Source organism: Lissotriton vulgaris, chromosome 7 (genome assembly GCF_964263255.1).
Source record: "Lissotriton vulgaris chromosome 7, aLisVul1.2, whole genome shotgun sequence".
Lineage (NCBI taxonomy): Eukaryota > Metazoa > Chordata > Amphibia > Caudata > Salamandridae > Lissotriton > Lissotriton vulgaris.
The window spans coordinates 696866666-696894335 of record NC_141695.1 but is presented as its reverse complement, the minus strand read 5'-3'; the positions used below and the strand labels follow the sequence as shown (position 1 = coordinate 696894335).

At 43.5% G+C, this 27670-nt stretch overlaps 1 protein-coding gene across 3 annotated transcripts in view; it reads left to right on the top strand.

Annotated features, from left to right (window-relative positions):
* The window catches only part of BPTF (bromodomain PHD finger transcription factor), a 1660779-nt gene that overhangs the window by 156196 nt on the left and 1476913 nt on the right, over positions 1-27670 (top strand). For all 3 annotated transcript variants that reach the window (XM_086930929.1, XM_086930930.1, XM_086930928.1), the window contains exons 5-6: positions 6998-7192; positions 17876-18079. In XM_086930929.1, the coding sequence (XP_086787055.1) occupies positions 6998-7192; positions 17876-18079 (399 nt within the window). The remainder of the gene's footprint in view (positions 1-6997; positions 7193-17875; positions 18080-27670) is intronic.

Sequence of the window (27670 nt, the reverse complement as noted above, 5' to 3'; positions counted from 1 at the left end):
TTACTTTCCCTCCATTTAAAGAACAGTAGATGTTTCAGCACCCAGGCGAATGTGCTGCATAGCTAAATATATATATTTATTTATTTTATGAGTTTTATACAGCGCTGGCTAGACCCGAAGGTATCAGAGCGCTTTATATAAGAAAAAAGCGAGTTGCAAGTTACAAGATTTCACAGAAATTACAAAATGATTACAAAGTCAAGAGAAGATTGACGTGCGAACATAAAAGTCGAGACCCAAAAGGACCATGGGAGATGGAAGTTCACAGGAGGGGAGACAGTAGTGGGGAAAAACGATGAGACATATGTCCGAAGTCTGGCTGGGTATGTGACGGCCATAGCGGTGTGCTGGAAAGAATCTTTCAGGATGGGGTCCTGATTTAATAAGATAAAGGCCCACTTCCATCACTACCCTTCCCCAAGGTTAATACACAACTACCTTTGACAACTCTTTATTGAAGGAGAATACCTACCTTCTCACTAGGAGTAGAAAATAGATTGAGGGACCCACTGATCCTGAAATATATTTTCTAAAACAATATCTATTCAAAGACCTAAGGAAACACATGCCAGTCATCAGAGAAAGAAGAGAATTCCTGATACCCACTCGTTGGATGTCCGAGCCCTCCGCATAACCTGGAAACAGGAGAAATCACCTAGAACAACCACTAGGCCACTATGATGTATAATTCATTACTGCCGAGTGGCCTACATCATGTTTGACCCTCAAACAGTTCTGTGTTTTAGCTAACTGCTTTTTCATTTTTTTGTACCAGTTGCAAACATCTGGAATGAAAATTATCATTTGAAGCTTCAGAGACTCACCACATTCTGTCTATTCATCCAAACACCCACACTGTGCGCAAACACCATCCGCAGTCCCTTAGACGTACCTTATGCATTTATCTTCTAAAGTGTGTGTGTGTGTGTGTGTGATGATAAACAACTGTTCATTTTACATTTCATTTATACTTTTTGAATGTGCTTTCTAATTACCAGGACAGGAAAGACTATCATCCCTTGCGTTATGCACAGGTTAATTTAATTACTTTTTGAGGTTGACCATAACAAAGATCGTGGCTGTAACTTGAGGAGGGTTTCACACTCCTAAGCCAACACCCCAATTTCTCACATATGCTATGCTGTAGCCCTGGGATCCATCTCTCTTACGTACCAAAAGAACCAAACTAGCATTTCTGCTGCATTAGATTAAAATTGGAGAAGGAGTTCACCATGCTTCAGGAGGTCCGATCCGTTTCTCCACCTGGACCAACAGAAGCCACCATGCATCAATACCCAAAGTACCAGACCTCTAGCACGAACCAAAGCTTGTTTGCAGTTCAATCCGGGCTCCATCGCCGAAACGACTGACCAGCCTATGAGGGACATCCACATCGCAGAGGGCAGCACCAAGAGTGGCCCAGCTAACTTCTTTTGGCCCCCCCTCTGCAGATCTGTCTGAGAAACATGAGTGCCTTTGTCTCACTGGCCCAGCTGACCAAAGCCCTCTGCACCCAAGTTCGAGTGCAGTGGGTTTTTGGTCCAGGACCTCCCAATCAGGGGCTCAGTTTGTGAGGGCCCTGGTAGCCAGGCGGCAGAGCCCGTTGTTGTGGCCCAGCTGTCCTGTTTCCCCCCACAGCTACTGTCCCAAAATGAGAACTATGAGTGCCTTCGACGCACAGGCCCAGCCAACCAAAATCCTCTGTACCTGAGCTTCCTGGCCTGGGTCCACGACAACTTACTCTGCACCCCTTGCTCCCAGGACCCTCACGGACTGGTAAACTTGAACTTCTGGTGGTATTTTGGTCCTTGCCCCCTTAGCACCTGAAGTCCTAAAGGTGACCCTCCGTAATACCTTATCTGTAAAAATCTAGAACGTCAAAAGTACTTATCTGATCCCTGAGATCTTAGTGTATAAAGTTATATAAAAATCTGTTTGTTTTCCAAATTCGTCTTGAGTTTCTTCTCAAGTGTGTTTCATTTATTGACTGTGTGTTCAAAAAATGCTTACCACTACCCTCTGATAAGCCTAAACTGCTCACCCACAGTACCACAAAATAGTTTCAGATAAATAATTTAAGCTCTGTAAGCCAGTAAGGGTCATGCAACATTTTAACTAATGGCATCCCCACCAAGTCAGGCTGCCATGTCAACATTTTTAGGACTTCCTGTTTTGAAGAGGCTAGAAAAATATGTTCCCTTTACTGTAAGATAGACCACAGTAATGTACATGCAGATGAGCGAATAACCTTTGACAGATATTAGGTCCATTACTAGGAACTGAGCTGCTCTGGTGGGGGAGTCAGTGGGAAAAGGCTGTTCCTCTGGTCTGGGGTTTGTGGCACCCCGCCCTTTTGACATGGAGTTATGTTCATGGTTCTTTGAGGGCAGTTGTACAAAAGTATTTTTAGTGCATTACTTGCTATTTTTGGGTGTGATGCACCAGAAGCGCTTTTTACATTACTATCCTGCCCAAATTACAGCATGCTGAAACTTTTTTGTTTCTGACCTCCGTACTGATTTGGTGATCTTAAATCGACTATTTGTTGTTTGTTTATATATGACCATAGAAAAACAGAGTTTATAATCCTAGACTGTTGATTTTGAGCTAGCTTGGACAACATATATCCTCTCCAAGCTGGGCTAGGGGTATCCCCCTCTCGGGCTCTGCCCACTTATTTGCATGTCTGCTCCTATATTTGGTCAGTAATAATCATAACTGCGGACAGCACATTGAGGCTTCTTAGAGCAGAATGAAGAATGAGATGTGAATGAAATTGTTGAGGGAGAGGGCAAACTGTGGTGCATTACATATGAGGCTTTCAACCCCAAAGTCGCAGTGCAATTCTGGATGGTTTTAAATGTTATCATCAGTATTATTCCTTCCCCTTTTAGGTCTCGCGCCTAGCGTTGCAATGCTCAGCATTGCTCGTGCAGCGCAAGACCTCTTGTAAGGGGGTTCTGAAAGCTGCTCACAATCTTGTGCGTGTGAGCGTGCTTTCGCCGGTATTGCACCGTTACATCGCAACTTTTACAACGGGAGTCTATTACAACGCAACTTTTACAACGCTGGATCCATTACATTGCATGCCTTTACAACGCATGACATTACATAGCAGATGCTATTACAACGCATGCCATTACAACGTAAGTATAGGTAAGTATATAATTTAAATGAATTATATTAAATTAAATTAATTTAATTATATTCCATTTTTTAATTTAATTAAATTACATTAATTAAATTATTTTAAATATTTTAATTTAATTACAATTTTAAAATTAATTAAATTAATTAAATTAAATTAATTACTATTTTTAAATTAATTAAATTAAATTATTAGAATTAAATTTATTAAATTAATTACTATTTTAAAATTAATTAAATTAAATTAATTAAATTACATTAATTAAATTAACTTAATTACATTTTTAAATAAAGATATACTTACCTATACTTACGTTGTAATGGCATGCGTTGTAATAGTATCTGCTATGTAATGACATGCGTTGTAAAGGCATGCATTGTAATGGATCCTGCGTTGTAAAAATTGCGATGTAACGGTCTGCCTTGTGAAATAACGCGTTGTAACGTCATACATCCGCTTTCGCCGCCCGCCATTGGCTTTAGCATTTTTTTTTAAACCGCACAGGATTGGGCAAAGGGCGTGCATGTCCCGCCTTTGCAATGCCCATTCCCGTCTGTGTCTTGCATGCGCTGCATTGCGCGTTCGCCTCGCTGCCGTGCTCCCTCCCCCCGGTCCTCTGTGGTGTGCGTGCACCACTGATTTTAAACAGAAGCGTTTCCCACAAGGTAAATAATTAAAGGATTTGCTTCCTCCAACAGCACACACACACACACACCGGTGTTTGATATAGATTTGATCACTTCACGTCCCTTTGATAATCCATAACGGTCTTCTGCAATTATTTTCATTGCCAAGCCGAGTGCGGATAAGAGGCAGAGAACATGCTTGCTCCGCATACTCCCCCAGAAACTCCATTATCCTTGGTTTATTTTTTGTGCTAGATCCTTGAAACCAGTAGCATTCTCCAGATCACTGAACTTTTAATAAGCTAAACTGTCTGGCCTACTCCTAATCTGAAAATGTCCCAGCACTGCTGCCCTCTTTCTTGCCCTTTGGAATCCCAGGTGCTTTTGACTTTAAACATGCACAACGCTCAGTTCTCATGTGCTTGTGAACTGTGTACAATCCATGTATTCAAACAGAATGCACTTGTTTCGAACAAACCACTTCATGCATATGTATGAAGAAAGTGATGGTGCTTAGTGATTAAAAGTGCGTGGCAGTGAAGTGTCCACATAGTCGGCAGCATTATAGGCGATAAAGTGAAGAGCCTTTAAGGGGCGCCTCGGTGCGCGGAGAGACAAGCCGCTGCCGCGTTCAAACTGTTTTTCAAGTGACACAAAGGGCACACATGGTGTTAGCGGAGGAGGGGGCACGCGAGGGAGGAGGCTCCACTTTCAACAAGTGACTCGTTCCAGAGAATGCAACTATTTGAATTTACTTTTTAAGAGGTTCACTGCCCCTCCCCCGAGTCTCATTTCTGCGGGTCAGCTCCCTCCAAATCTAATAAGGATGGGGAAAGTGGTGAGTACTGTGTGTGTGTTTTTGATGTAATTTCTTCTAACTGTGAAAATACGCTTTTAGTTTGGTTATTAAAAATTATGACACTTCTTGAATTAGCAAAGATTGGCTGCCGTCTGTTCAAATGACTGGGAGAGTTCTTCGATTTCGGTGGCACTGCTGGGTCGCAGGTTCAAATCTAGGTCGGGCGACTCAGCCTGTCATCCTGCCGAGGCCATATATATGTTTTCACTAAAGTTGGTACTGAGCAAGGCCGATGTATATAGTATATTGGTGTGTGGTGTGTGTTGTGTGTCCTGGTGGGATTGTGTTATTCCAGAACAGCTACGAAGATATTTCGATAGAAAAAAAAAATTGCTTTCACATTGAAAACCTAACACTGCTTAGTTTCTCTTCCTGTTCATCAAGATAAACCATGCTCACAGGAGGCGGCAGCGTAAGCCAACACTAGCTCTGTTTATTTTAGCTGATAATAAATAGTTTTTATATATTACTTCATAGCACACATTTATATGCGCTGTAAATAATGTGATGCCATCATCCCGGTTGATTGTGCTTCATTTGTCATCCTCAGAAGGAGGGAAGGCTGAAATGATTCGAATTTGTGACCTTCCAATTAACAGCGACTTTATAGTTATTTAAGTTCTTACTGGGGGTCTTCCATTTATCTTCACACATTCCAGGAGAATGATTAATATAATGATGTGATCATAAAATAGAATTTCTCAAAACTTAGCCAAATTTAGAGAAACTGAACATTTTACAAAAAGCACTTTTTTGGCATGCCATTGCGATGTTGACCTGCTTTTCGAGTCATTAAGTTAAAGTTGTGATTATTGGAAGAACCCCAATGCTGTTATGAGAGCCAAACATGGTCAGTTATTGGTCACAAAGTTTTGGGGTCCTGCCTCTTTCCACCATATTTACTACACTTTGGAAAATTGTGCTGTTTTCCACTATTTGTTTTGCAGTAGTCAGTGCTATTTTCAAGGAGCAAAAAAAATATGCATTGGCATAGCATTTAGGTCCTACTTTTGGGATCTTTTGGCTTTATCAATGGTTAGGTGATGCAGTACTGCATTACAGTTGCTGTACAGCATGACTAAAGAGTAGAAAAGGAAAGAAAACTAACACAGTTGGCCGCATGAGCATTCTTAAACAAGCATTTGCAATGCAATAGATCTCGCATTTATGCGCGTTTAAGCTATTGGCATTGTAAATGACAATGCCTTTTATTTATGTTTTAAAAACAAAAACAAAAAGAAAAGGCATTATTTACAATGTCAAAGCTCAAACTCGTTTAACCCCTTGCGTGCTGGTGACTGCTCCCGTCCGTCATGGCACACAGTGCTCGTGTGCTGGTGACGGCCGGGAGCCGTCACAACCACGCCCGCGATCGGAATGTGCCGCACAGGAGTGGAATTCCGGCCACGGGCAAGGGGTTAAAAGAGATCTTTTGTTGCAAACATAGTTCCCTCTATTGTAAAGCTTTCAGGGTAAAGATTGTGCTATATAAAAATGCATAAATAAATTGCTCTCACTTTAAGTTGCCAGCAATCACACCAGAGGTTTGGCACTGGCAGCACACGCCATTCCTAGTTGTTTTTTTTTTTTGTGCAGATTTATACAGCGCAAATGCGATCCTTAGGTATTGGAGCGCTTTACATGAGCACCAATTATGTTACACAAGGCCACCTTCATTTTTGGTAGGCATGGGGAGATTAAGTGATTTGCCCAGAACCACAGGATGCCGAGACAACACCAAGGATTAAACTTGGTTCCCCAGCTCCAATGTCGGCAGCTCTGGCCATAAGGCAGCAAGGATATGGAGGCCAGCGCAGGAGGGGTGGGGGGAGGGGGGGTGGCGCAGGCCATTCTCATACTGCTTAGCTGCCTTCTGAATTTAGAATTATGTCTGTTCTTTGGTTGTCTGTCCCGGGGCGCATGCATCATCCTCCTCTGTGCATAAAAGGCAGTCATAGAAGGAGATAAATGCTGTTTTAAGCGTTGGCTGTCCCAGCTTCCTCTCAAGCCTCTTGCATGTGGGATTCTTAATATTGCTGTCAAAGGGAAACTCTAGATTACAAGCATTTGCAATGCAATAGGTCTCACATTAATGATAGTTTGAGCTATTAGCATTGCAAATAATAATGCAACACCAAGAGCTCAAACGTTCAGTAATGCGAGACCTATTGCATTGCAAATGCTTGTTTTCAGTAGTGTATGCTGTGTATAAACCTACCATTTGCTTTCTTGTACTGTGATCGAAATGATGTAGCCAGGTGACCATTCTATTAAATGTTCTTAACATTACATGTTTATTACAAGACATCCATGAATAATTGTGTATAGAACAACATATATTTATTGTAATCCTGTCCTCCATAGAGTTGGCAGAAGGAGATAAATGCAGCTCTGTGACATTAGATGCTAATGAGAGCCGCCCAGATTCCAGTGCTGAAGAAAAATTTTCTTTTGAAGTCGATGACTTGCGAGTATGTTTGCCTGAATCTGCAGATGACATCCAGACAGCAGAAAAGGATGTAGAACCAGAGCTTCCACAGGATGAACCAGGTGTAGAGGGTATGTAAACGTTGTTGCACAAGTCTGAGCCTCAACAATATTTCTTTTTTGTGCAGCTCTTTCAGTGGCTACCGCCTTATCCAGAATTCATGATTCTCTGAATGAGTCGAGAGCACTGGAAGCTGTGTCCATCTGGTTCCAGAAGCCTTAGGCATGTTTGCTTTGAATAGTGTAACCTACTTTGTCCCAGCATGCACCAATAGTTGACCCATGCTGCTTTGAGAGTTCAGAAATGGTACACATAACCTGTCCTGATCTAAGTCATTTTCACTGTATTTATACTTCTTGATTAGATTTTAATTCAGTTTGCACAAACCAGCTTGTAGTTTTTGACACTTTTTTGTAACTAACTTGTCGTCAAAACCTGCATGCTTAGAGCTGTCCATGCAGTGCGGGACAGTTTACTTTGAGAAAAAGGTATGACATTTAAAAATGATAAACTTACGAATGTAGCCAGCACATTTTTTCCCCAATTTTTATTTTTCATTTTATCATGCAACCATACAAAGTACAACTTTAGGCATCGCAGTTTACCAGGCACAACAGGTACATTACATTTGCATGCATGCAGAATCACCCTTCCAGCTCCTACCCGATTGGATTTGCCAGGCCCATTATCCCATTGATGGTGACACTCCCATACATGCACTATCATGTACAGATATAAGAGCAGCTGGACTATTCCCGGTAGTCCCCATCAGCACTGGGGCTAGAAGCTCCTGCAGCATTCCCGCTTATTCAAAGCACTCTTCTTCCTTTTTGTCATCTGTCCTACCCTCTCACATTTGTCGTTCTTTGGCTAGTGTCCATTCTCCCATGTAAGCACTCCATTGGCTGTATGTGGGCCCCGTTGGCGATAGCCATCTAATCGCTTTTCATCTGTTTGCTAACACTAACCCCAGTAGTACAAATCTATAGTGAATGTTAGTCTCACTAGGACATGGTATAAGGTGCAGTAGACTGCCGGACAGTGTTTTCTATATGAATATCTGTCCCCTCCCATAGCTGGCGCCATAGTACGAGCACCAACCCTGTACATCCACAATTTATGTGGAGGAAATCAGCCCTCCACACCCACATTTAGGGCAAATGTCTGGTCTAGTTGGTTACATTATCCAGTATTATGGGTGTCTTTCATAGATTCACATGACTGAATCATTCCCCGTCGTCGAGATGGGAGCCTCGGTAAATAGAAAAGTAATGTCCTATAGACATACATAGAGAAAAGTAGGCCTAAGGGCCTTGCCTTAGTAGCCTATCTATGTCCTTTTGTAAAAAGGACCAAACTCTAGAAGGTAGCCAATCAGCTACCACCTCCCTCTAGAACCTTGCTGCCAGGAGCCTCAGTCTCTCAGATTTTCTACCGCACGTTGTGCTAGGGAGTCTCCACCTGAGCTCTCCTCAGGTTTCCAAGATTTATCTCTCTTTCTCACAAAAGTTGGATATTTTCTTCTTCAGACAACAATGGCTGAACAGCAGAAGAAAGGACTTTTCAGAGCCTGTTCATCCTGTGGTAAGAAGAGACTGCATGTCGATGACAGGCATGAGACTTGCCTCTACTGTCTTTACCCTGATCATTCTGCAAAAGAATGTAGAGTTTGTAGCACTTTCTCTACAAAGACTCTTAAAGACCGGGAAGGAAGACTGCTCCTCTGGTTAAACAGACTTAAAAACAGAGATGATGCACTGTCTTCGTGGGAAGGTGAAATGGCTTCAGTCTCATCAAAACTATCCCTGAAGAGGCCAAGGGGTGCTTCCCCTAAACCTACAGATGTCCCTCCTAAAAAGACTACCACAAAGTCTTCTGAGGTACAATCCGTCACGTTTGAAAAGGAGGTTTCCACCTTCAGAAAGCCATCTCACTCATCGACCACGAGTTCGTCGTCTTTTTCTTCAAGAAAAACAGCCTATGTCTCCACATCGACGACTACGGTGTCAACGACGATGGCATCGTCAGCCTCTTCGTCGACGACGATGACTCAATCATCGTCGACGGGTAAGCCAATTTCATCGATTATACTTGTAAAAAAGCAATCGACGTTGCTTACAGTTCCGTCGACGACGACACCGTTGACAACAAAACAGAAACCGTTGACGCCTGCATCGACGATGAATGGCACATCGTCGACAAAGACATCGTCAACGTCGAAGCTACCGTCTACAAAGGCACCGTCGACGACGAAGGCACCGTCGACGACCACACCGTCGGCGATGAAGGTACCGTCGACTACCACATCGTCGACGACGAAGGTACCGTCGACGACCACACCGTCGCCGGCGAAGACACCGTCGACGACCGCACCGTCGACAACGAAGGTACCGTCGACGACCGCACCGTCGACGAAGGAACTGTCGACGAAGGGAAAGACGTCGAAGGAACCGTCGACTACCTCACTGTCGACACTTGAATCGTCGACGCCATGGGAAAAAAATCAGATTTGATTCCGCCAAAGAGGAAGGATAAAAATCCGATTACGCCAGATCTGACATCCCCAAGTAGGGTACAAAAATTACTCCCATCTTGTCTCCTAGAGAGTGATGAATCAGAAGATGACCAGTATGAACAAGCTACTAGCCCTTCAGATCTAAATGTACAGTGCCAGAGCACAGATGATGAAGGAGATGATGTCGTTCTTACGGAGGAGACTGTACATACACAAGTACAAACACATGTCACTCCTATGGTTTGCCTTCCAGTATCTATTGTCTCAGATCTTCTATTCTTAGACTAGAAGACTCCAGAATCACCAGCAGCATCCTCCAAACCGCAACCATCTCCAAAGACAAGACCACCACCTCTGGATCTCCCTCAGGAGAGAGAAGCGGTTCATAATGTTCAGTCCTCAGACGACGAGGGTGAGGAACCAGAAGAAGGAGAGGTACGGGATGACCTGTCCAATAACAGAGATGAGGATTATATCGCTCATTCTCCGGCCACACCTGAACCTCATACTTCGGAATCCCCACCAGTACACATTGGAGGATTCCACAACTTGGTGGAAAGAGCGGCCACAAGATTCCACATGGCCATAGAATCACAAGAAACAGACTGCTTTCTATATGATTTTAAAGACCCGATCAAAAAGACAACCAGATCAATTCCCATAATTGAACATATATGGGAACAGGGCCAGCAATTGATGCAAACTCCAGCATCGGTCTCTATAGTGGTACCCAGACTGGATAAAAAATATAAGGCACCAACAGCAGCAGCTACCTGCCTTAATGCGCATCCCAAACCAGATTCAGTAGTCACACAAGCGGCTCAAAAGAATTCAAGAAATTAGTCTTCTCCACTGTCAGCACCGCCAGACAAAGAGGGCAGAAAATTAGACAGCATAGGCAAGCGTTTTTCAACCACGTCACCCATGACTATGAAAATAGCTAACGCCATTGCCCTGATAGGGAGATACAACAGGCAATTATGGGAAGACATTGCCCCATACCTGACAGAAATACCTGAAGACTCAAAGGAGGAAGTCGAATCCCTTCTAAAAGAAGGACAAACATCGGCATCAGAGATCATCGATTGCGCTGTAGATATCGCAATGACAGGATTCAGGCAACTGGCAGGTGCAGCAGTCTTAAGGAGACAAGGGTGGCTCAAGGCAACATCCTTCCGCCAAGAAATCCAAACTAAAGTTTTAGACATGCCCTATGATGGACAGCACCTATTTGGTGACAAAATAGACGAGGCCCTACAGGCAATCAAAAAAGATACAGACACAGCACGAGCTCTAGGTTACAGTTCAGAAACCAGTACTTTCGAGGGAACAGGGGTAGAGGTCAGCCTTCTTACAGAGGATCATACCAAGGAAAATCATCCCACTCCTATAATCAAAGCCAGTCACAATACCAACAACGGCAACAGCAGCAAGGCCGCCAGACCTCCTATTGGAAATCTAACTTCAGAGGAAGAAACCAAAGGAAACCAGCAGGCGGACGCCAATGACCGTTTCCAACAGCTAGTCCCTCCACCATCTCATTCTTTCAAAATTGGAGGCAAACTCACTCACTACCTCCACAATTGGAAATCAATAACAACGGATCGGTGTGTGCTCCAATTAATCCAATACGGACACTCATTGGAATTCAGTTCAATTCTCCCAATAACTCCTCCTCGCAAGATTCAACACAGCCACCTGCGATTACTCCTGCAAGAAATGTCATCAATGTTGAAGAAAGGAGCAATAGAGCGAGTCCCATCAGCTCAAAAAGGGAAGGGGTTTTATTCCTGCTTCTTTCTAATACAACAAAAAAGGAAGAAATGGAGGCCCATACTAGATCTCAGGGCACTCAATTCATTCTTGAAGAGCCAATCATTTCGGATGGTGACCCTTCAGGAAATCTTAGGATCTCTAGAGGAAGGAGACTTTGACGTCTTTAGACCTGCAAGACGCATATTACCACATCCCAATACACAAACGACACAAAAAATGTCTAAGATTCGCTGTAGCAGGACAGCACTACCAATTCTGTGTCCTCCCATTCGGCCTAAAATCGGCACCTCGCGTTTTCACAAAGTGCCTCTCTCCAGTGTCAGCTTTCCTACGCCAGCAGGGACACCAGGTTTTCTGACTGGCTGGTGAAAGCACCATCGATGGCAGACGCACAAATGTCTTCCAACGCCTGTCTCAATATTTTCGAACAACTGGGTCTAACTCTCAATCACGAGAAATCAACCTTACAGCCCTCCAGAGTTATAACTTTTCTGGGGGCGACTTTAAATACGGCATCTTCAACAGCACTCCCATCGCAGGAAAGGAAAAACTAAATAATTACTATGGCCACCCCAGTGACTTCAAAGAACACCATCCGAGTCCGTACTTTCAAGTCCCTCCTAGGGATGATGTCCTCGTGTATGCTACTCATTCCTCACTGTCGGCTCAGAATGCGCCCCCTCCAAGAGGCCCTGACCAAGCAGTGGACTCAGTGCACAGACTCTTTCGAGGATCACATCGTGATTACTCCACAAATCACCAAGGCCTTACACTGGTGGAAAACCTCCACGAACCTATCACAAGGACTAACGTTCCTGCTGCCTCCAATTCCACAGGTCATAACTACAGACGCCTCTCTAGAAGGATGGGGAGCAGTCCTTCAAGAATTACAAATCAGTGGCAAGTGGACAGACCAAGAGAGGAATCTCCACATCAACCTCCTAGAACTGAGGGCAGTTTTCCTATCTCTCCAAGCTTTCCTCCCGCGCATCAAAGGCTGAGCAGTGCTTGTACGAACAGACAACACAACAACAATGCACTACCTGAACAAGCAGGGAGGGACACGTTCGCTGACACTATCTCGCGAATCGCAAAAAAATTGGAACTGGCTAGTACTACACAATATCAAGCTAACAGCAGAGTATGTCCCAGGCAAGGACAACGTCATAGCGGACACTCTGAGCAGACAGAGGTCTCTGTCCCACGAATGGGAACTCAACCAGACTGTTCTAAACAACATTTTCATGAAATGGGGAAGACCGCAGATCGATCTCTTTGCCACCAGGGAGAACGCCAAATGCCACAACTTTGCAAGCTAGCATCCCCAATCGCGGTCACTAGGAAATGCATTTTCCATCGCATGGCGCAACGTGTTTGCGTATGAATTTCCGCCATTTCCCCTGATAACAAGAGTCATTCAGAAAATGAAAACGGAGCACTGCACACTGATTCTCATTGCCCCGTTTTGGCAGAGGCAGCACTGGTTCACGGACCTTCGTCGCCTTTCAGTCCAACCCTCAATCTATCTGGGCCAGCATCCATCCCTACTCACGATGTCCAAAGGCCAAGTACTCCACCCGAATCTGAAATCTCTCAGATTATCTGCATGGCTCCTGAGTACCGAGAATTCTACCAACTAAACATTCCACAGGAGTGCAAGAATGTCCTAGCAAAGGCAAGAGCAGACAGCACAAACAAAACGTATTCCTTAAAATGGAAACGCTTTTGCGTTTGGTGTATGGACAAAGATCTCCATCCCTTTCAGATCACTCCGGAGCAGCTCCTTCCATATTTATTACACTTGGCACAATCGGGACTTGCCCATGCCTCCATCAGAGTTCATCTGGCAGCCATCTCCCGCTTCACAAGAACTTCAAAAGGACCATCTCTCTGGTCCCACAGGTTAATTGAACAATTCTTTAAAGGACTCTACAGATCCTTTCCTCGACCACGCAGAATTCCACCAACATGGCACCTTAATGCGGTACTCAACCAATTAATGAAACATCCATTTGAGCCCATCCATAGGGCTGATATCAAATACATTTCATGGATCATTCAAGATCCCTTCATGCAGTTAAGGGAAGAAAGGGTGATTTTGAGGACAAATCCTCGCTTCATTCCTAAGGTCCCCTCGGACTTCCACTTAAATGAACCACTAGTCCTCTGATCATTCTTCCCAAATCCTAGTACTGCAGCTGAACGATCCCTTCACTCTTTGGACCTAAAGAGATGTCTTAAATTTTACCTGGACAAAACAAAGCATTTCAGGAAAACAAATCAGCTTTTCATCGCCTTCAGCAGGCCAAGAAAAGGCATGCTGCTTTCCAAACAAAGCATTTCAAGATGGATATCCTCTGCAATTACCTTTTGCCATGATAAAGCCGGACGACCGTTACACTCCAAAGTCCGAGCTCATTCCACAAGAGCTATGTCCACATCGAAGGCACTATTCGCTGGGGTGCCAATTCTGGACATTTGCAGGGCAGCGACCTGGAAGTTGCCACACACATTTACCAGACACTACTGCCTGGATACGGAACTGATGCAGGATGCAGCTGTAGGCCAGGCTGTACTTCGCCATCTATTCCAGTGAGATGAGCCTTCCTCCTTCCCGCCATCCTTTATTGGTATGCACATTTACTTCTTTATTGTATTTACTTGTTGACGGTTGCTAGTCTTATGATATGTTATCTCAGACTGCTTATACTGTCTCCTTACAAATGTGCACAATGTATTGCTCGCTACTCTGATTAAGGCATGTGAATCTATGAAAGATACTCATAATACTGGATAAGAAATGCGTTACTTGCCTGTAACTGCAGTTATCCAGTATTGGTGTCTTTCATAGATTCACATGCAACCCTCCCGCCTCCCCAGGAAGGTCTCCTCTCTCTCTCTATCATATATTACGCCTACCTAGATTGGTGCGTACGAAAATCTGAGAGACTGAGGCTCCTGGCAGGAAGGTTCTAGAGGGAGGTGGTAGCTGATTGGCTACCTTCTAGAGTTTGGCCCTTTTTACAAAAGGACATAGATAGGCTACTAAGGCAAGGCCCTTAGGCCTACTTTTCTCTATGTATTTCTATAGGACATTACTTTTCTATTTACCGAGGCTCCCATCTCGACGACGGGGAATGATTCAGGCATGTGAATCTATGAAAGACGCCAATACTGGATAACTGCAGTTACAGGTAAGTAACGCATTTCTTTTATGTAGTCTCATTGGCGACGAATAAGCATGATGTAGGACATAAGAATGTGCCAGTTTAAAACGGGCATTACATGATATAAACCTCACCAGCACACACGCTTTACTCCAGTCTCCATCCTCCGGGCATCTGTTGGGTCTCAGTCCCAGCCCTGTTTTGCCATCAGTGGGATCTTGGATGCATTATAATTGAGTGCTGTACATAAATGACATATCGAACTCCGAAGAATGACCATGTCGAGCTGTATCTCCAATGTTCATGACTGTTCAGGTGTTTGTGGAAAGCCAGTGCAAATCTCTCAGGCTGTTTTGGTCAGCTTAGCGAACAGTAAAAACTGCCCGGGGTCTAACCCAAATGTCTCCTATGGCCCTGTAAAGGTAATTCAACTCCACTCCGGATACACGTCCCCTAATGTTATGCAGCTGCTGTCTTTCCTTGCAGAGACTGACATCCTGCTTAATGTTCAGAAAGGGTTATAGCCACCATATCTGTAAGTTTCTAGAGAATGGAGGTTTGTGCAATGTGGACTGAATAACTAGTTCCCAAGTCTGCGCCTACCGCTTCCCCTCGTAGTGGCAGCCTTCATTTAGTTGAGCCCCCTCCTTGAGTCATCGAGGTAAATAACCCTGTGTCACAGCCAGCAACCTTTTTTCTCCATTGGGCCCATCTGTGCACCACTTAGCAGCAAGCTGGAGTTGTCGCTTTATAGTATAGTATAGTTCCACGTCTGGTAAACCAAGCCGCCTTCTTCCATGTGTAGTTTCAGTACTTTTAGCCCAACTCTGCTTCATATACCTGCCATTATGAGTGCAATAAAGACACTAGTCTCTTAAATGTTTGTTTAGTCTATTGGGCATTGTGTGTTTTGAAGTGCATAGAGGCACCTGGTCAGAAAAAATCATCTTTGCTACTTCAGTGTCTACCTATAATGGACAACGGTAGTTTGTTCCAAAAGGCCACCGACGCCTTGAATACAGTCATCAGTCTGCCCATGTTCTACTTGTACTATGTCTCAGCTGTATGTGCCAACTGTATGCCCATGTACCGAAAACTGTCCAGCTCGCACCATAAACTTAGGTTAGGGTAGGGTCCGAACCGTTTCTGGTCAGTGTTGTGATGGGGAAGGTTAAGGATTTGGCTGCTTTCACCTATAATTTGAAAGCCTCTCTGATTTTTGCAGTGCAGGCATGAACATTGTACACAAGCGTTGTTGGCTCAGAGGGACACTCTGCATCCCCAACCCTTGTAGTATCGCCCACCGGTAGGCTGCCAGCGGCTCTATTGCAAGTGCAAATAAGAGGGGACTTAAGGGACACCCTACTTGTTTGCGATCTGTATCTCCCAACGGTCAGTGATATATCTCCCAGACCGAACACTGGCTGTCGGAGTGGAGTACAACAAGCCTATCCAGGTTTGTGCTAAACCCCATATGTGTTAAAACAGCCCACATAAAATCCCACCTGATCGTATCAGATGCCTTCCCGATATCGAGGGCAACCATCTACTTCTGGGAATCCTGTACAGAGTACTTGACAATGGTGAGTCTACGGATATTCATGAGGGTACTTCTGTTGGAGATAAATACACATCGATCTTCATGCACCAGTTATTCAATGCCCCGCGTAGCTTATTAGCTAGGATTTTGGAAAGGCTTTTCACATCCACTTTAATAATAGAGAATAAGTAGACGGAGCAGATACTCTCTGGGTCTCTATCTGCTTTAAGGAGCAGGACTAGTGCCTCTCCCAGACTGTTGAAGTACTCCCACGTCTCTCGCTTTGTGAAAATTTTCCAGCAATTTCTCCAAGAGCACCTCTGTATATGTGGCATAAAACAAAGGTGGGATCCTATTTGTGTCTGGTGTTTTGTATCTGGGCATGTCTTTTATGACCGCCAATATCTCCTCTTTAGTAAGTGCCAACTCTTTACCAACTACCTGGGTAAACACGAATAAGTCACATACAATGGTTGTCGGGCACCACAGAAATAAGGGTACAGCTAAAACTTTTAAGTGTAAGGGTGAAGTCGTTACTAGAGTGTCGGCTTTCCCTTACCTGGGGGTGCTTTTTGATGAAAGGGGTTCATGGGGCCCCCAGGTCAGGGCAAAAATCCTGGCGGTGGCTAGGTCATCAGCGGCTCTAGTGAGCTTTGCAAATAGGTTGGGCGCCAGACCGATAGAAGCCCTCTTAAAGGTTTATAATAGTAAATGTATCTCACTGGCAATGTATGGCGCACCGCTTTGGGGTTATGTACGTCTTGAACCAATACAGAAGGCAGAAAACAGATTTTTACATTCCCTTTTGTTTGTTCCACAGTCCACACCAACCTTCTCCATACACGCGGAGGTGGGCCTGGATTATGTTATCGATAGGCTTAACATGGCACCTCTAATCTTCTGGCTAAAGACGTGGCTCAATAAGGAATTAACCCTTAACCACATGATTATGAACGATGTCATGTCTCTAGACCACCTCAAAAGGGTGCCATGGATGGCCTATTTGGAGAAGTCTTTCATAGAACTGGGTCGCCCGGAACTCTTTACATCCCCCTCGGGTATTAGGAAACAGGATGTAGATATTGTTAAGAAGCAGTTAATGATTAGGGCAAGAGTGGGCCGTGAGGAAAGGGAACTGCAGAAGCCGGCAGTGAGAAGACATTATCTGTTAGTAAACTCTATTGCACTTGAACATTACCTAGGTTTTGTCACTAGGCCATTTCACAGGTTTCTTCTGACTAAGTTCAGATTTAACCAGATACATTTTTACTTGGGTATTTTTAATACATGGGATAAACCAGTCGGCCCCGCCGTGCACCTGTGATAATTTTTCTGTTCAGGACACCTTGCATTTTGTTATGTTTTGTGGTTTCTTTTCTGAGTTTAGAAAAAAACATCTGTTACCTGTTTTAAGGGAGGCTGGTTTCTCCCAGGTGAGACCAGCTCTGCTTTATCTCCAATCACCGAGTAACATTCGCATCACATTTTGCATGGCAAACTTCTTAGTGGCGGCGGCTAGAACTAAATCAAGTAAGACAGTATCGGGCTTTTCCCAATGAGTTGCATTTTAAAAACTTTTTAGCCCAAATATTTTATCACATGAATTTGATTAGTATGAAGCTGTATAATAGATGTTTATCTGTATAAAAATGTTTTTATCTCTTTGTATGATTTTTAACTAAATCAAATAAAGATGTCTTGACTGACTGACTGTGCTACTTTTAATAGAGTATGTTCTGTATACTTGTTTTGATAGAACGTACTGCTGAGATGACACCCAAAGACGGCACCACCACTCTGCCAATCTTCCATCAGCCTAATAATGATGAAACCAGCAATAGTAGCAGTACTGTGTTTACAGAATTCAGTTGTACTCAAAATGAAACCAGCAGTCCATTTGATGATGCATACAATGGAGAAAAGGGATATCAAGCTTTATCTTGTAGTCAGGATGAAACAGGTAATTGCATTGGGACAGGGCATTGCATCTGTCTTCATTTTCCACGTTTCTTTTTTAGCTGCAAAAACCATGTCCGTAAAAGAAAAATGTTGATTACCTCATGGGGTATCTGTTAATCCTGTTAATAATTTTGCCCCAAACTTTCTTTTTATTGGGTATCACGTAAACAAGCTAGCTCCATCAAAAATTAACTTCCAAGCATTCCACACTCTCTGCCAACCCACCCAAAGAGGAAATAATGCCCTGAGATCCATGTAAGTTCATAATAGAGCTATAATTAATGAGACTCTGTAATCCCTGTATAAATACACACCACTAATTTCTTTATAATCGGGGACTAGTGAAGCACTCAGTTGCCGACTATAAAGAAACGACTTCGGAACTCTACTATTTTAAGTTATTGCGATCGAGTTCTGATGTCACAATGCCTTTCTGCTGCAGCCAGGGTGCAAGGCAGAATAGGTCACAGAGCATAATTGAGGCAGCAGTGTAAAGCAAAGAAAATGGAATGTTGCTTTTCTTCTGCTCTATTTTAGAAACAGTTGTGTAATTCCTACTAATCTAATAGGATCTACGCATTGTTTGGACAACATAAACTAAGGGATAAGTGACCAGACTGGTTCCAGACAACCCCACAGGATATGTTGGCCTACAGACCAGCTATCTCACAGTGCACTTTAAACCCCCCTAACCTACCAGGGGGCGAGCAGTTCTCCAGTATTGGATCTTTCATAGATTCACATGCTTGAATCATCCCCTTCATCACAGTGGGAGTCACACGGTATGCATATAAAAGCAGTAGATACAATTACCATAGGCTACTATGCAATGAAAAGTTAGTGCAATAGCCTAACTCCCTTCTTTTGTAAAAAAGAACCAAATTTAACCAATAGCCAATCAGGCGACAGCACCCTCTAGAACTATCCCAAGAGAGGCTATGTTCCTCAGATTTTCTACTCCACGTCGTGTGAAAGGGAATCTCTCCGAGTTCTGCTCAGTTTTTCTCTGTTTCTTCAAGCTTCTTACCAGAGTTTCTTCAAACCTGTCTGAATCTTCTAAGAAGGGTCTCTTCCGGTCATGTGGATCGTGTGGAAAAAAAAGTGGCATTCTGAAGAACCACATAAGAGCTGCATCTACTGTCTTTACCCTCAACACAAGTTAAAAGATTGCAAGATAGGTAGAACTTTTTCTACTAAGTACCTCAAGGATAGGGAAGGTAGACTACTAATTTGGCTTCAAAAACTTAAGGCACAATCAGATGTTCTCTTTGAGGATGAGGATTGCTCTACCTTATTGACATCTAAAGAAACACCTAAAAGGAGAGAAAGATCTCTGGACTCTCCTAAGGTTTCTAAGAAGGCATCAAAAAAATCTTGTCATGGGGAAGAAAGTACCTCACAAAAAGGAAAGCTTCTATTTCCGCCTGAGGAAAAAAGCCTTAAAGACAAAGACCAATATTCTATGAAGATATCGGTCTCCAAAAAGCTTGTACTGCAGACGACATTAATTTCTGTGTCTTCGTCGTCGAGAAAACCATCTTCAAAACAAGTTTCTCCATCATCGTCGAAATCTTCATCGCAGACAACGGTCCCGTCGGCGACATTTCAGGTGACGGCGAGTGCTGTACTATCTCATCGTCGAAGACTTCAACCTTTTTGTCAGCGTCCTCGTCGACGTCTACGACCGCGATGACGACAATCTCGTCGTCGATACTGACGACGGCCCTATCCGGTCCTATCATGTCCTCGTCGACGATGCAGACACCCTTACCGTTGACCAAGTTCTTTTATTCCACGCCTGGCTGTAAGTGTCCATCTTCCTTGCAGCTTACATCAATGTATCAATGTATCAATGTATCCTTGTATCCTTCCTGTTGCAATGATTCAAGATCTTCAACATTTGTTAGAAGACTATAGTACATGTTTTCCTTCAGCACCTGTTCCTCCACCTCCTCAACCTCCACCGCCAGTCACCACACTACCTCATACGTCTGTGCCTGTGTCCGCACGTCCCCGATGGGAGATACTAGTGGGCCGCATCAACATCAAGATACCTCTGATGAGGGAGAGATTGAGCATATCCAGCCTCAGAAGGAGTGTCAAACAGGGGATGAGTAGGATGACTGTCAAATCTATCCCAGCTTCTCCATCTCGTTTTCATGCTTTAATTGAGAGAGCAACAGCATGTTTCCAACTATCGCTATCAGTAAAGCAATCAGACTGCTTTCTTTATGATTTTAAAGACACATCCAGGAAATCGGTTAGGTCTATCCCTATTGTTGACCGCATGTGGGAAGAAGGATTAAAAGTGATGCGAACACCAGCCACTGTTGTTCCAGTTTTGCCTAGAATTGACAAAAAATACAAGGCTCTGGACGATACTCCAGCATGCCTCATAAGTCATCTTAGGCCTGATTCTGTCATCTTACAGGCTGCACAACAGAGATCAAGGAACCCTCTAACGCCCATCACTGCTTCACCTGACAAGAAAGGGAGGCGTTTGGATAATATTGGAAAGAGGTTTACAACCACATCAGGAGCAACTGTTCGAGTTGCCAACTCTATTGCGATTCTAGCCAGGTACGATCAACAGATGTTGTCGGATATTGCCCCATTTTTAGATCTACTTCCAGAAGACAAAAAGATTGAAGCAAGGAAAACCCCTGCTTGAAGGAGAGAGGTCAGCATCTGAAATCATTGATGCTTCCATGGATATTGAATCTTTGAGTTTTCGCCAGCTTTCAGGAGCCGCTGTTCAGACGTCAGGGTTGGCTAAAGACAACTATGTTCCACCCTGAAGTACAAGGCAAAATTTTGGATATGCCGTTTTATGGTGAGTCACTCTTAGGCAAGCATGTTGATGATGCTTTGCGAACCATCAAAACAGATACAGACACAGCAAAAGCTCTAGAAGCTCTCCAATACAGAAAGACCCCCTTTCGTGGAGCACGAGGCAGGGGAAACTATTAGTTTCAAGGAGGTTATCAAAGGTACCAACCTCAGACCTACACCTCTTACCGGCCATCCTACCATCAGCAATATCGTGCACCACCACAGGCTGCCTACTGCAGACAACATAGACAAAAACAGGCGCAACCCAGAGATTCTGGTCGTAAGCAGTGACAACTCTTTGCCGCCTGCCACTCCTATGTCTTCCCTGAAGAAAACCCTTCTCTCAAAATTTCTGCATCAATGGAAACAAATAACATCAGACAAATGGGTCCTAGATATAATAAGGTATGGTCATACCTTAGAGTTCACCTCAACACCATCTCATCACCCGCCTCAAAGATCAACACCACCCCATCTTCAATATAATACTTCAAAAAGGAGCAAGAATCATCCCCTTCGTCACAGTGGGAGTCCCACGGTATGCATATAAAAGCAGTAGATACAATTACCATAGGCTACTATGCAATGAAAAGTCAGTGCAATAGCCTATCTACCTTCTTTTGTAAAAAATAACTAAATTCAACCAATAGCATGTTCCACACTTTCAGAAAGGAAAAGTTTTCTTATGTATGTAAAGTTCCTAGTTTCCCACTAGGCCCTGCGCATTGGAATAACATAAACAGTAGTATCGACGTGGAACTGCTTATATTCCAGGTCTCCACTGACTATGCTAAACTTAATTAGGTTGTGTTACCAACTAGCTCAGAGGTCACTGGAAACTTTCTTCTCTGCATAGGAAGTGATCAGCTTCCCTGGCACAGACAAGAAGGGATTCAGTTTTCCAACAACCGTGCAACATGACAACTTTGCTCCTCAGATCAAGAGTCGATCTCTAGGGTCGTGTGAAACAATAGACACAGATTTCACTCAGTCAGTTTAGTGCAGTTTACTTTCACAGTATGTAGAGAATAGAGAGACGGGCGTGTATCAATAAAGGGTTAACATTTATTGAACAGTCTTTCTTCTCGTACAAGAGAAATGTATTGCCACAATTGCAATAACTGTTATTATAAAAAGTACGTACAGTAAGATAAGTATTGCGAAATAGAACTGTAAAAGCATTGATATGGTTTCTTAGCCATACAATGGTTTAAAAGTAATAGAACATATATACAGTCATATATACATTAGGCTAACATACTCAACTGGTGCTTCTAACTAAGCCTACCCCAGTGTGCCTGACCTAAGCCTAACACGTGAGAAGGGGGAGTAAGTAAGTAGCTTAAGTTAAGTTGGTTTTGCCAAGGTTTGTTTCAAGAATTCTCGTCTAAGGGTTTAGTCAACACCATACCTCTGAATAGAATGATGGAGGATTGGTATCTCCTTCAGGGGTCTCTCTCGATATCCCAGTCACCTGCGAGGGTAAACTGGAAGCGCCGGGACTGGATTTCTCTGCACGAGAAATGCAGCGGCTTCTCTCAGCGCGTCGAGGAAGGAGGGGTGACAGCGTCCGCGGGCAGCTGGGCTGGATGTCTTCGCACAGGACGGCTGCACGGCTCCTCAAGCGTACTGCACCATAGGTCGCGCTGTAGCGGCGATAATGGTAATCAGTAGCTTCACCACCACAGGATAGCAGGCTGCAGCGACAGAGTGCTAGTTTTTACCAACACAGGGTCATGCAGGCAGCTGGCATCAGCAACAGGTTCGCTCGCTCATTGCTTAAGGCAACAGTGGTAATATTTATACCTGACAGGTGCCGGGTTTGACGCAAGTTTGCTGGACATAAGACGTCAATTAAAGATGTCACTAGGAAGTGGCAGTTATCAGTTGCTCATTAGAGTTCCATTACTAATCAAAACATAGCAAGCGGGGATTTCCAGGTTTGCTGAGTTTTTATCTTGTTGAAGAACTCGGAGTGTTATCTAGGAATATCAGATAGTGACTGCTGCTCTGTCATTGCACTAATTGGTCGCAAAGGAAGTAGCAGAGAGTCATGCTGGAATGTGGCTCTGTTCGTGTGAGGCCAGAGATGACTTTACAGAAAATCGCACTTGAACGGTTATGCCAATATAGGGAATAAATGGCTTTATAGCCGAATAGGGGCATAAGGTCACAGTATCGATCAGGAACCTAGATAAGCACGCAACACCCACTCCACGGGTTAATGTCCATCAAAATTACTAAAACTAAGCAATTAGATGCATGTGTAACATTGCCCACCCCAAAATACATAAATGCATTCGAAATAGGCGTACTTGTAATACATGGAATTTAGGTACTGTACGTTTTTTAAAGCATAGAAATCATTCAAAAAATAATGCATATGAAATCAATGAACGATTATGCAAAAAGAATTACACATGAAGTATCTCTGACAGAAGAAATGCGAGATAAATCATCACATACAAATGCATTGTAATAACATGTGTGCTAGAGGCTGGTGTTATGTTGTTATGTCTCTAGATGTGTTTAGAAATAGAAGTGTGAAGCTTCTGTTCTCTAAGAATAGTTTTTACGTTAAGCAAAGAATTGTTCGTGCCAAAAAGAAAAGGTCAATATTTGAAAAATTGTCCAATTCAAAGAAAATAGATTTCCAAAGCTCCTGGCAGTTTTTGTTGATCAAAACTGAAGGCCGAATTCAGAGTTCATGGGAACACTGTGTGTCGGAAAGCTTCTCAAAAAGTTATTGTTTCTCTGTGGGTGAGAACATCGTATCAGACAGGCTCGCAAAGAATTGGTCTACAAAATCAGGTGATAGTTCAACCAAATTAGATAGCGCTGAAACTTGGCAGGTGTGAGAATGATTGCTGTCATCGAAGGCAGGACCAGCAATGCTCACAGAACGTTGTACCTGGATGATGTTGCTTTTGTCACTCCACGTCTCCACGAATGCCGTCATCAGGATTGGTAGCCGCTGGGGACAACACAATGCGTGAGCCGTTATTGGACTGAGCAAAGTATCGACGTCCATTGGTACTGCTGATGGAAGTGAAAGACAGATGTCCAACACGCATTCATCGCCGCAAAGCATACACCGTAGCACAGGTAAAATGCAATTTTGCCATATCGGTCTGAATGAAAGGAACCAGGTCATGTTTAGATCTCTCAGCCTGGCCAATCCGAGGACGTTAGTTATCCTGTCCCTGTAGCGCATTGCTAGGATTGTCTCTTCCATTCCCATGGGAGCTATGTCTGAGCCGAGGTTTGCCATAACGTAGCAGGATGATCAAAAATAGAATCCCTGCGATGAGTCCCAAAAATAGTGGAATACCGCCAAAGATGGAGTGCACAAAATTAGGAAAGATTCCCAAAATTGCCTGGAAGGGTGTTAGCAGTCCCGTAAAGACTGTCTTAAATATGCCTGGGATGCTTGTTGCACTAGACATGTTAAGGAGTTGGCTCAACATTTCTACGAAATGCACGGGGCAATTTGTTGATAAAAGGTCATGGACCTCAGTAGCCGTCCTTGCGACTAGAAGATCATATGTCTCTTTAGATGACGTTATAGGCACTGTTGTCTGTAAAAGCACAGATTTCATTTTGCTTAATGTATCAATTCGTATAGAATAGAGATTCAGACGAGGCCAGAGGGGAGTCACTATGTCTGGAGGCCCGCTCGGGAACAATGCTTGCATACAACATTTGACCATGGACGTTACTTGTACTAGATAACTTTTCCCTGGCGCGAGGCCACAGCACCTGTGATCCGTTCTAAGAATGTAACTCCCGTTTGCGAGTTGCATAAAGAAGGGCTCTATCTGAGTTGCAGGCGTGACTAGCTGGTGGCATGAAAGGTTGTTTGAATTTCCATCACATGCTCCGTGTAAATTAATACCTTGACACAAAAGTATACCGCTTAGTGAATGTTTACAGTTGTCACCACTAAGAAATACATTTTTGTCGCTGTCACTATAGCAAGAATGAGTGTATGGTAATTTCCATATAGATTTTACATATCCCTTACCCAATTGTTCATATTGGCCAGCAGGTATGTATTCAAGGCACTCTTTAAATCGGAAAGTTGTTATCGGAATTGTGATAATTCCGTGTATTATCCATTCAATGACAGGACTCTCTGACATTGTCAATGGTAATCTCTCGAGTTTTTCGATGCTCAGGATTGTATAGTCTGCTCCTTTCTGTGCCAAACTGATCTGTTTATCAGTAAGGTTAAAAATGGAGAATAATGACGTTGTGTTGATTAAACGCCAAGGCACATAGCCTGAACGAAGATTTTGCAGCGTCCAGCCTAATTCTATAATAGAGCGTAATTGAGACTGGCCATGTTGTAACATTAGCAAATCTCTGTCTATCACATCAAAGGCAGATGATACAATATTGTCCAACGAATATATTCTGGAAGACAGAGTCATTAACCCATTGTCTACCACAGAAAGTGATTTCTCCAAATTAATACGATCAATTTCTCGTATTTTTTCAGCAGTTTCAATTTGCTTTACTTTCCAAGCCTCGTTGTAAGCAGCATAGATGCTGGTCGCTATGAAACGCTTCTGACGCTGTTTGCGTGGTCCAAGAATGAAATCGCGCAAATCAGCACCATCTTTTAATAAAGACAAGTGTTGCTTAATTTCAGCCAGTGTGGATGTAGCTAGCCATTCTAGGCAGAGTTTCCCTACACTGTATGTTGTTATTATTCCTGGATGTTGTCTCTGGGAATATCTTGAGTCTAATCTGGTCATTTTTAAACCCTGTGTTTTTATTCAGGAATCTATCTTGACAGCTATTTGTGTCTGTAGGCCATATTAACCATTTTTTCCAATCAGGATGTGTTCTGTTGAAATTTAAAATGTGTGACACGTCTAACTCAATATCTGTGGTTGTATTCTCAGGTATTGGCTTTGGTATAGACGGTGTTTTAAAGTCTTTGTTCTTAGCTAGGCCAAGACAAGATGTTTGGTGTATTGTGTCATTTAAAAATAACATTTGTTCTGGTATCATGCAGGTTCTAAATAGTGCTTCTATGCCTTGCACCTGCCAATCTTTTGTACCCCAAATTGTTTTCGTTTCAATATTATTTTTCCAATAATCAAAACCAAATGTCATCATTTTGTCATAAAATGCTTCTGAATATATCAATTTAGAATTTGTCAGCATTGTTTTCATACCTGTTTTATCTAACAGTTTGTAATAAAACGTTTCTGCATCACTTGTGTTAAACCCTGAGAAGTATTTGAATTTCTCAAAAAATGCTTTAGAACTGCTTTTAGGTGGTGTAGAACAATGTTCCCATTGATTATACATAAAAACATTTCTAGGCTGTGCAGATTTATGCAAGTAATGATCCCCATAGTGGGTGTAACAGAATAACTGCTCATAACTAGATGAACCTTGTAAATAATCATGATCTGTGAATCTAGCTGACATTACTAAATCAGACATCATGTCATTAATACTGTTAAAGTCCCAATCATCAGAGAATGTACTAGGTGTAACAAAGTCACTTAAGGAAACCTTTAGTTGATGAGGATACTTCAGGATTTCGACCGGACCATAGATCTCATAGTCTGTTTTCTCCCATACTACCCCACCAGGTATTGGAATTGCTGTGCTAACAGCAGAGTACAAAGTTCCCCAGGGGGTGTTGAACAGTGTGGAGCAAGGAGTTGGTATATTGAATACCGTGGCTGCGAAAGGAGGGTTCCCTAGTCGGAACTTAGAGACCGGGTGCTGCGCATGCGCGTGATGCATTCTAGACGCGCCCTCACTTCCTTAAAACGGCGGACACCGGCAGAAACCTCCACCAGCTGCTCCGCACCCTGACCAGGTGCCGTGAGCGTGAGGGGTAGGTGTTCCGCCGTTCCAGTGTCGACGCTAAGGTAAGCCTTACTCAAGACCGCTAAAGCCCCATTGTCACTATATAGCGTGGATGACGGGACAACACCGGGCCGCGTTGTTCGATCACCGCTTGGGCCCGATATAGATCACCTTGCTGATCGGGAGTCTTCCCGGAGGCCCAGCGATACAGAATGTAGTTAACCAAAGTCTGACCACTCACCTGACCCGCTCCCAGCTCGCCGGGTCTCCCTCCTTCTATATAGAAACCAGGCACGCTTTTGTTTCATTTTACCCTGGGGTCCTTCTGAGCGTATCTCTTCTGAGCACAATATATTAGAAGCATAAGAGTATGGCCCACCTGACCATATACCCGCCCCCTTCCCGCTTTATCTTTTGCTAAAGGGGCCGAGGGCTTGACTTCACCGACCTCCCTGTCCCCTATGATAATGGATAGGAGTGTTGTGATTGATACGTATTTACCATCACATGAATAATACTGCCACCCAGGGAGCCACAGTCTATGGGGATTATCCCGCCCAGCCTTTCTCCCTACCCAACCCAATTATTAACTACTGCCGGGAGAGTGTCTTATGTGCCATCTGGGGCCGCTACTGCTAATACTAAGTGCACCATCATTCACCTCTACCTCACCTGTCGTAGTTACCAGCCATCATTGTTTACATCCAATAGGTGTATCCAAACCCTATAACGCTGGCCTCACGGGAGCACGCTGCGGGGCCCAGTCTTAATCCCCTTAGGGTAAGAACTTGATTAATGCTGTATGCCTGCTGTTGTTTGCCTGAGGGACGGGTTGTTACCTTTTTAGCTTCGGTTATATACCACTGTTTTTAACACACAATAGAAATTTCCCAATTGTGACATTTGGGTGGTGTATGCAAAAGAA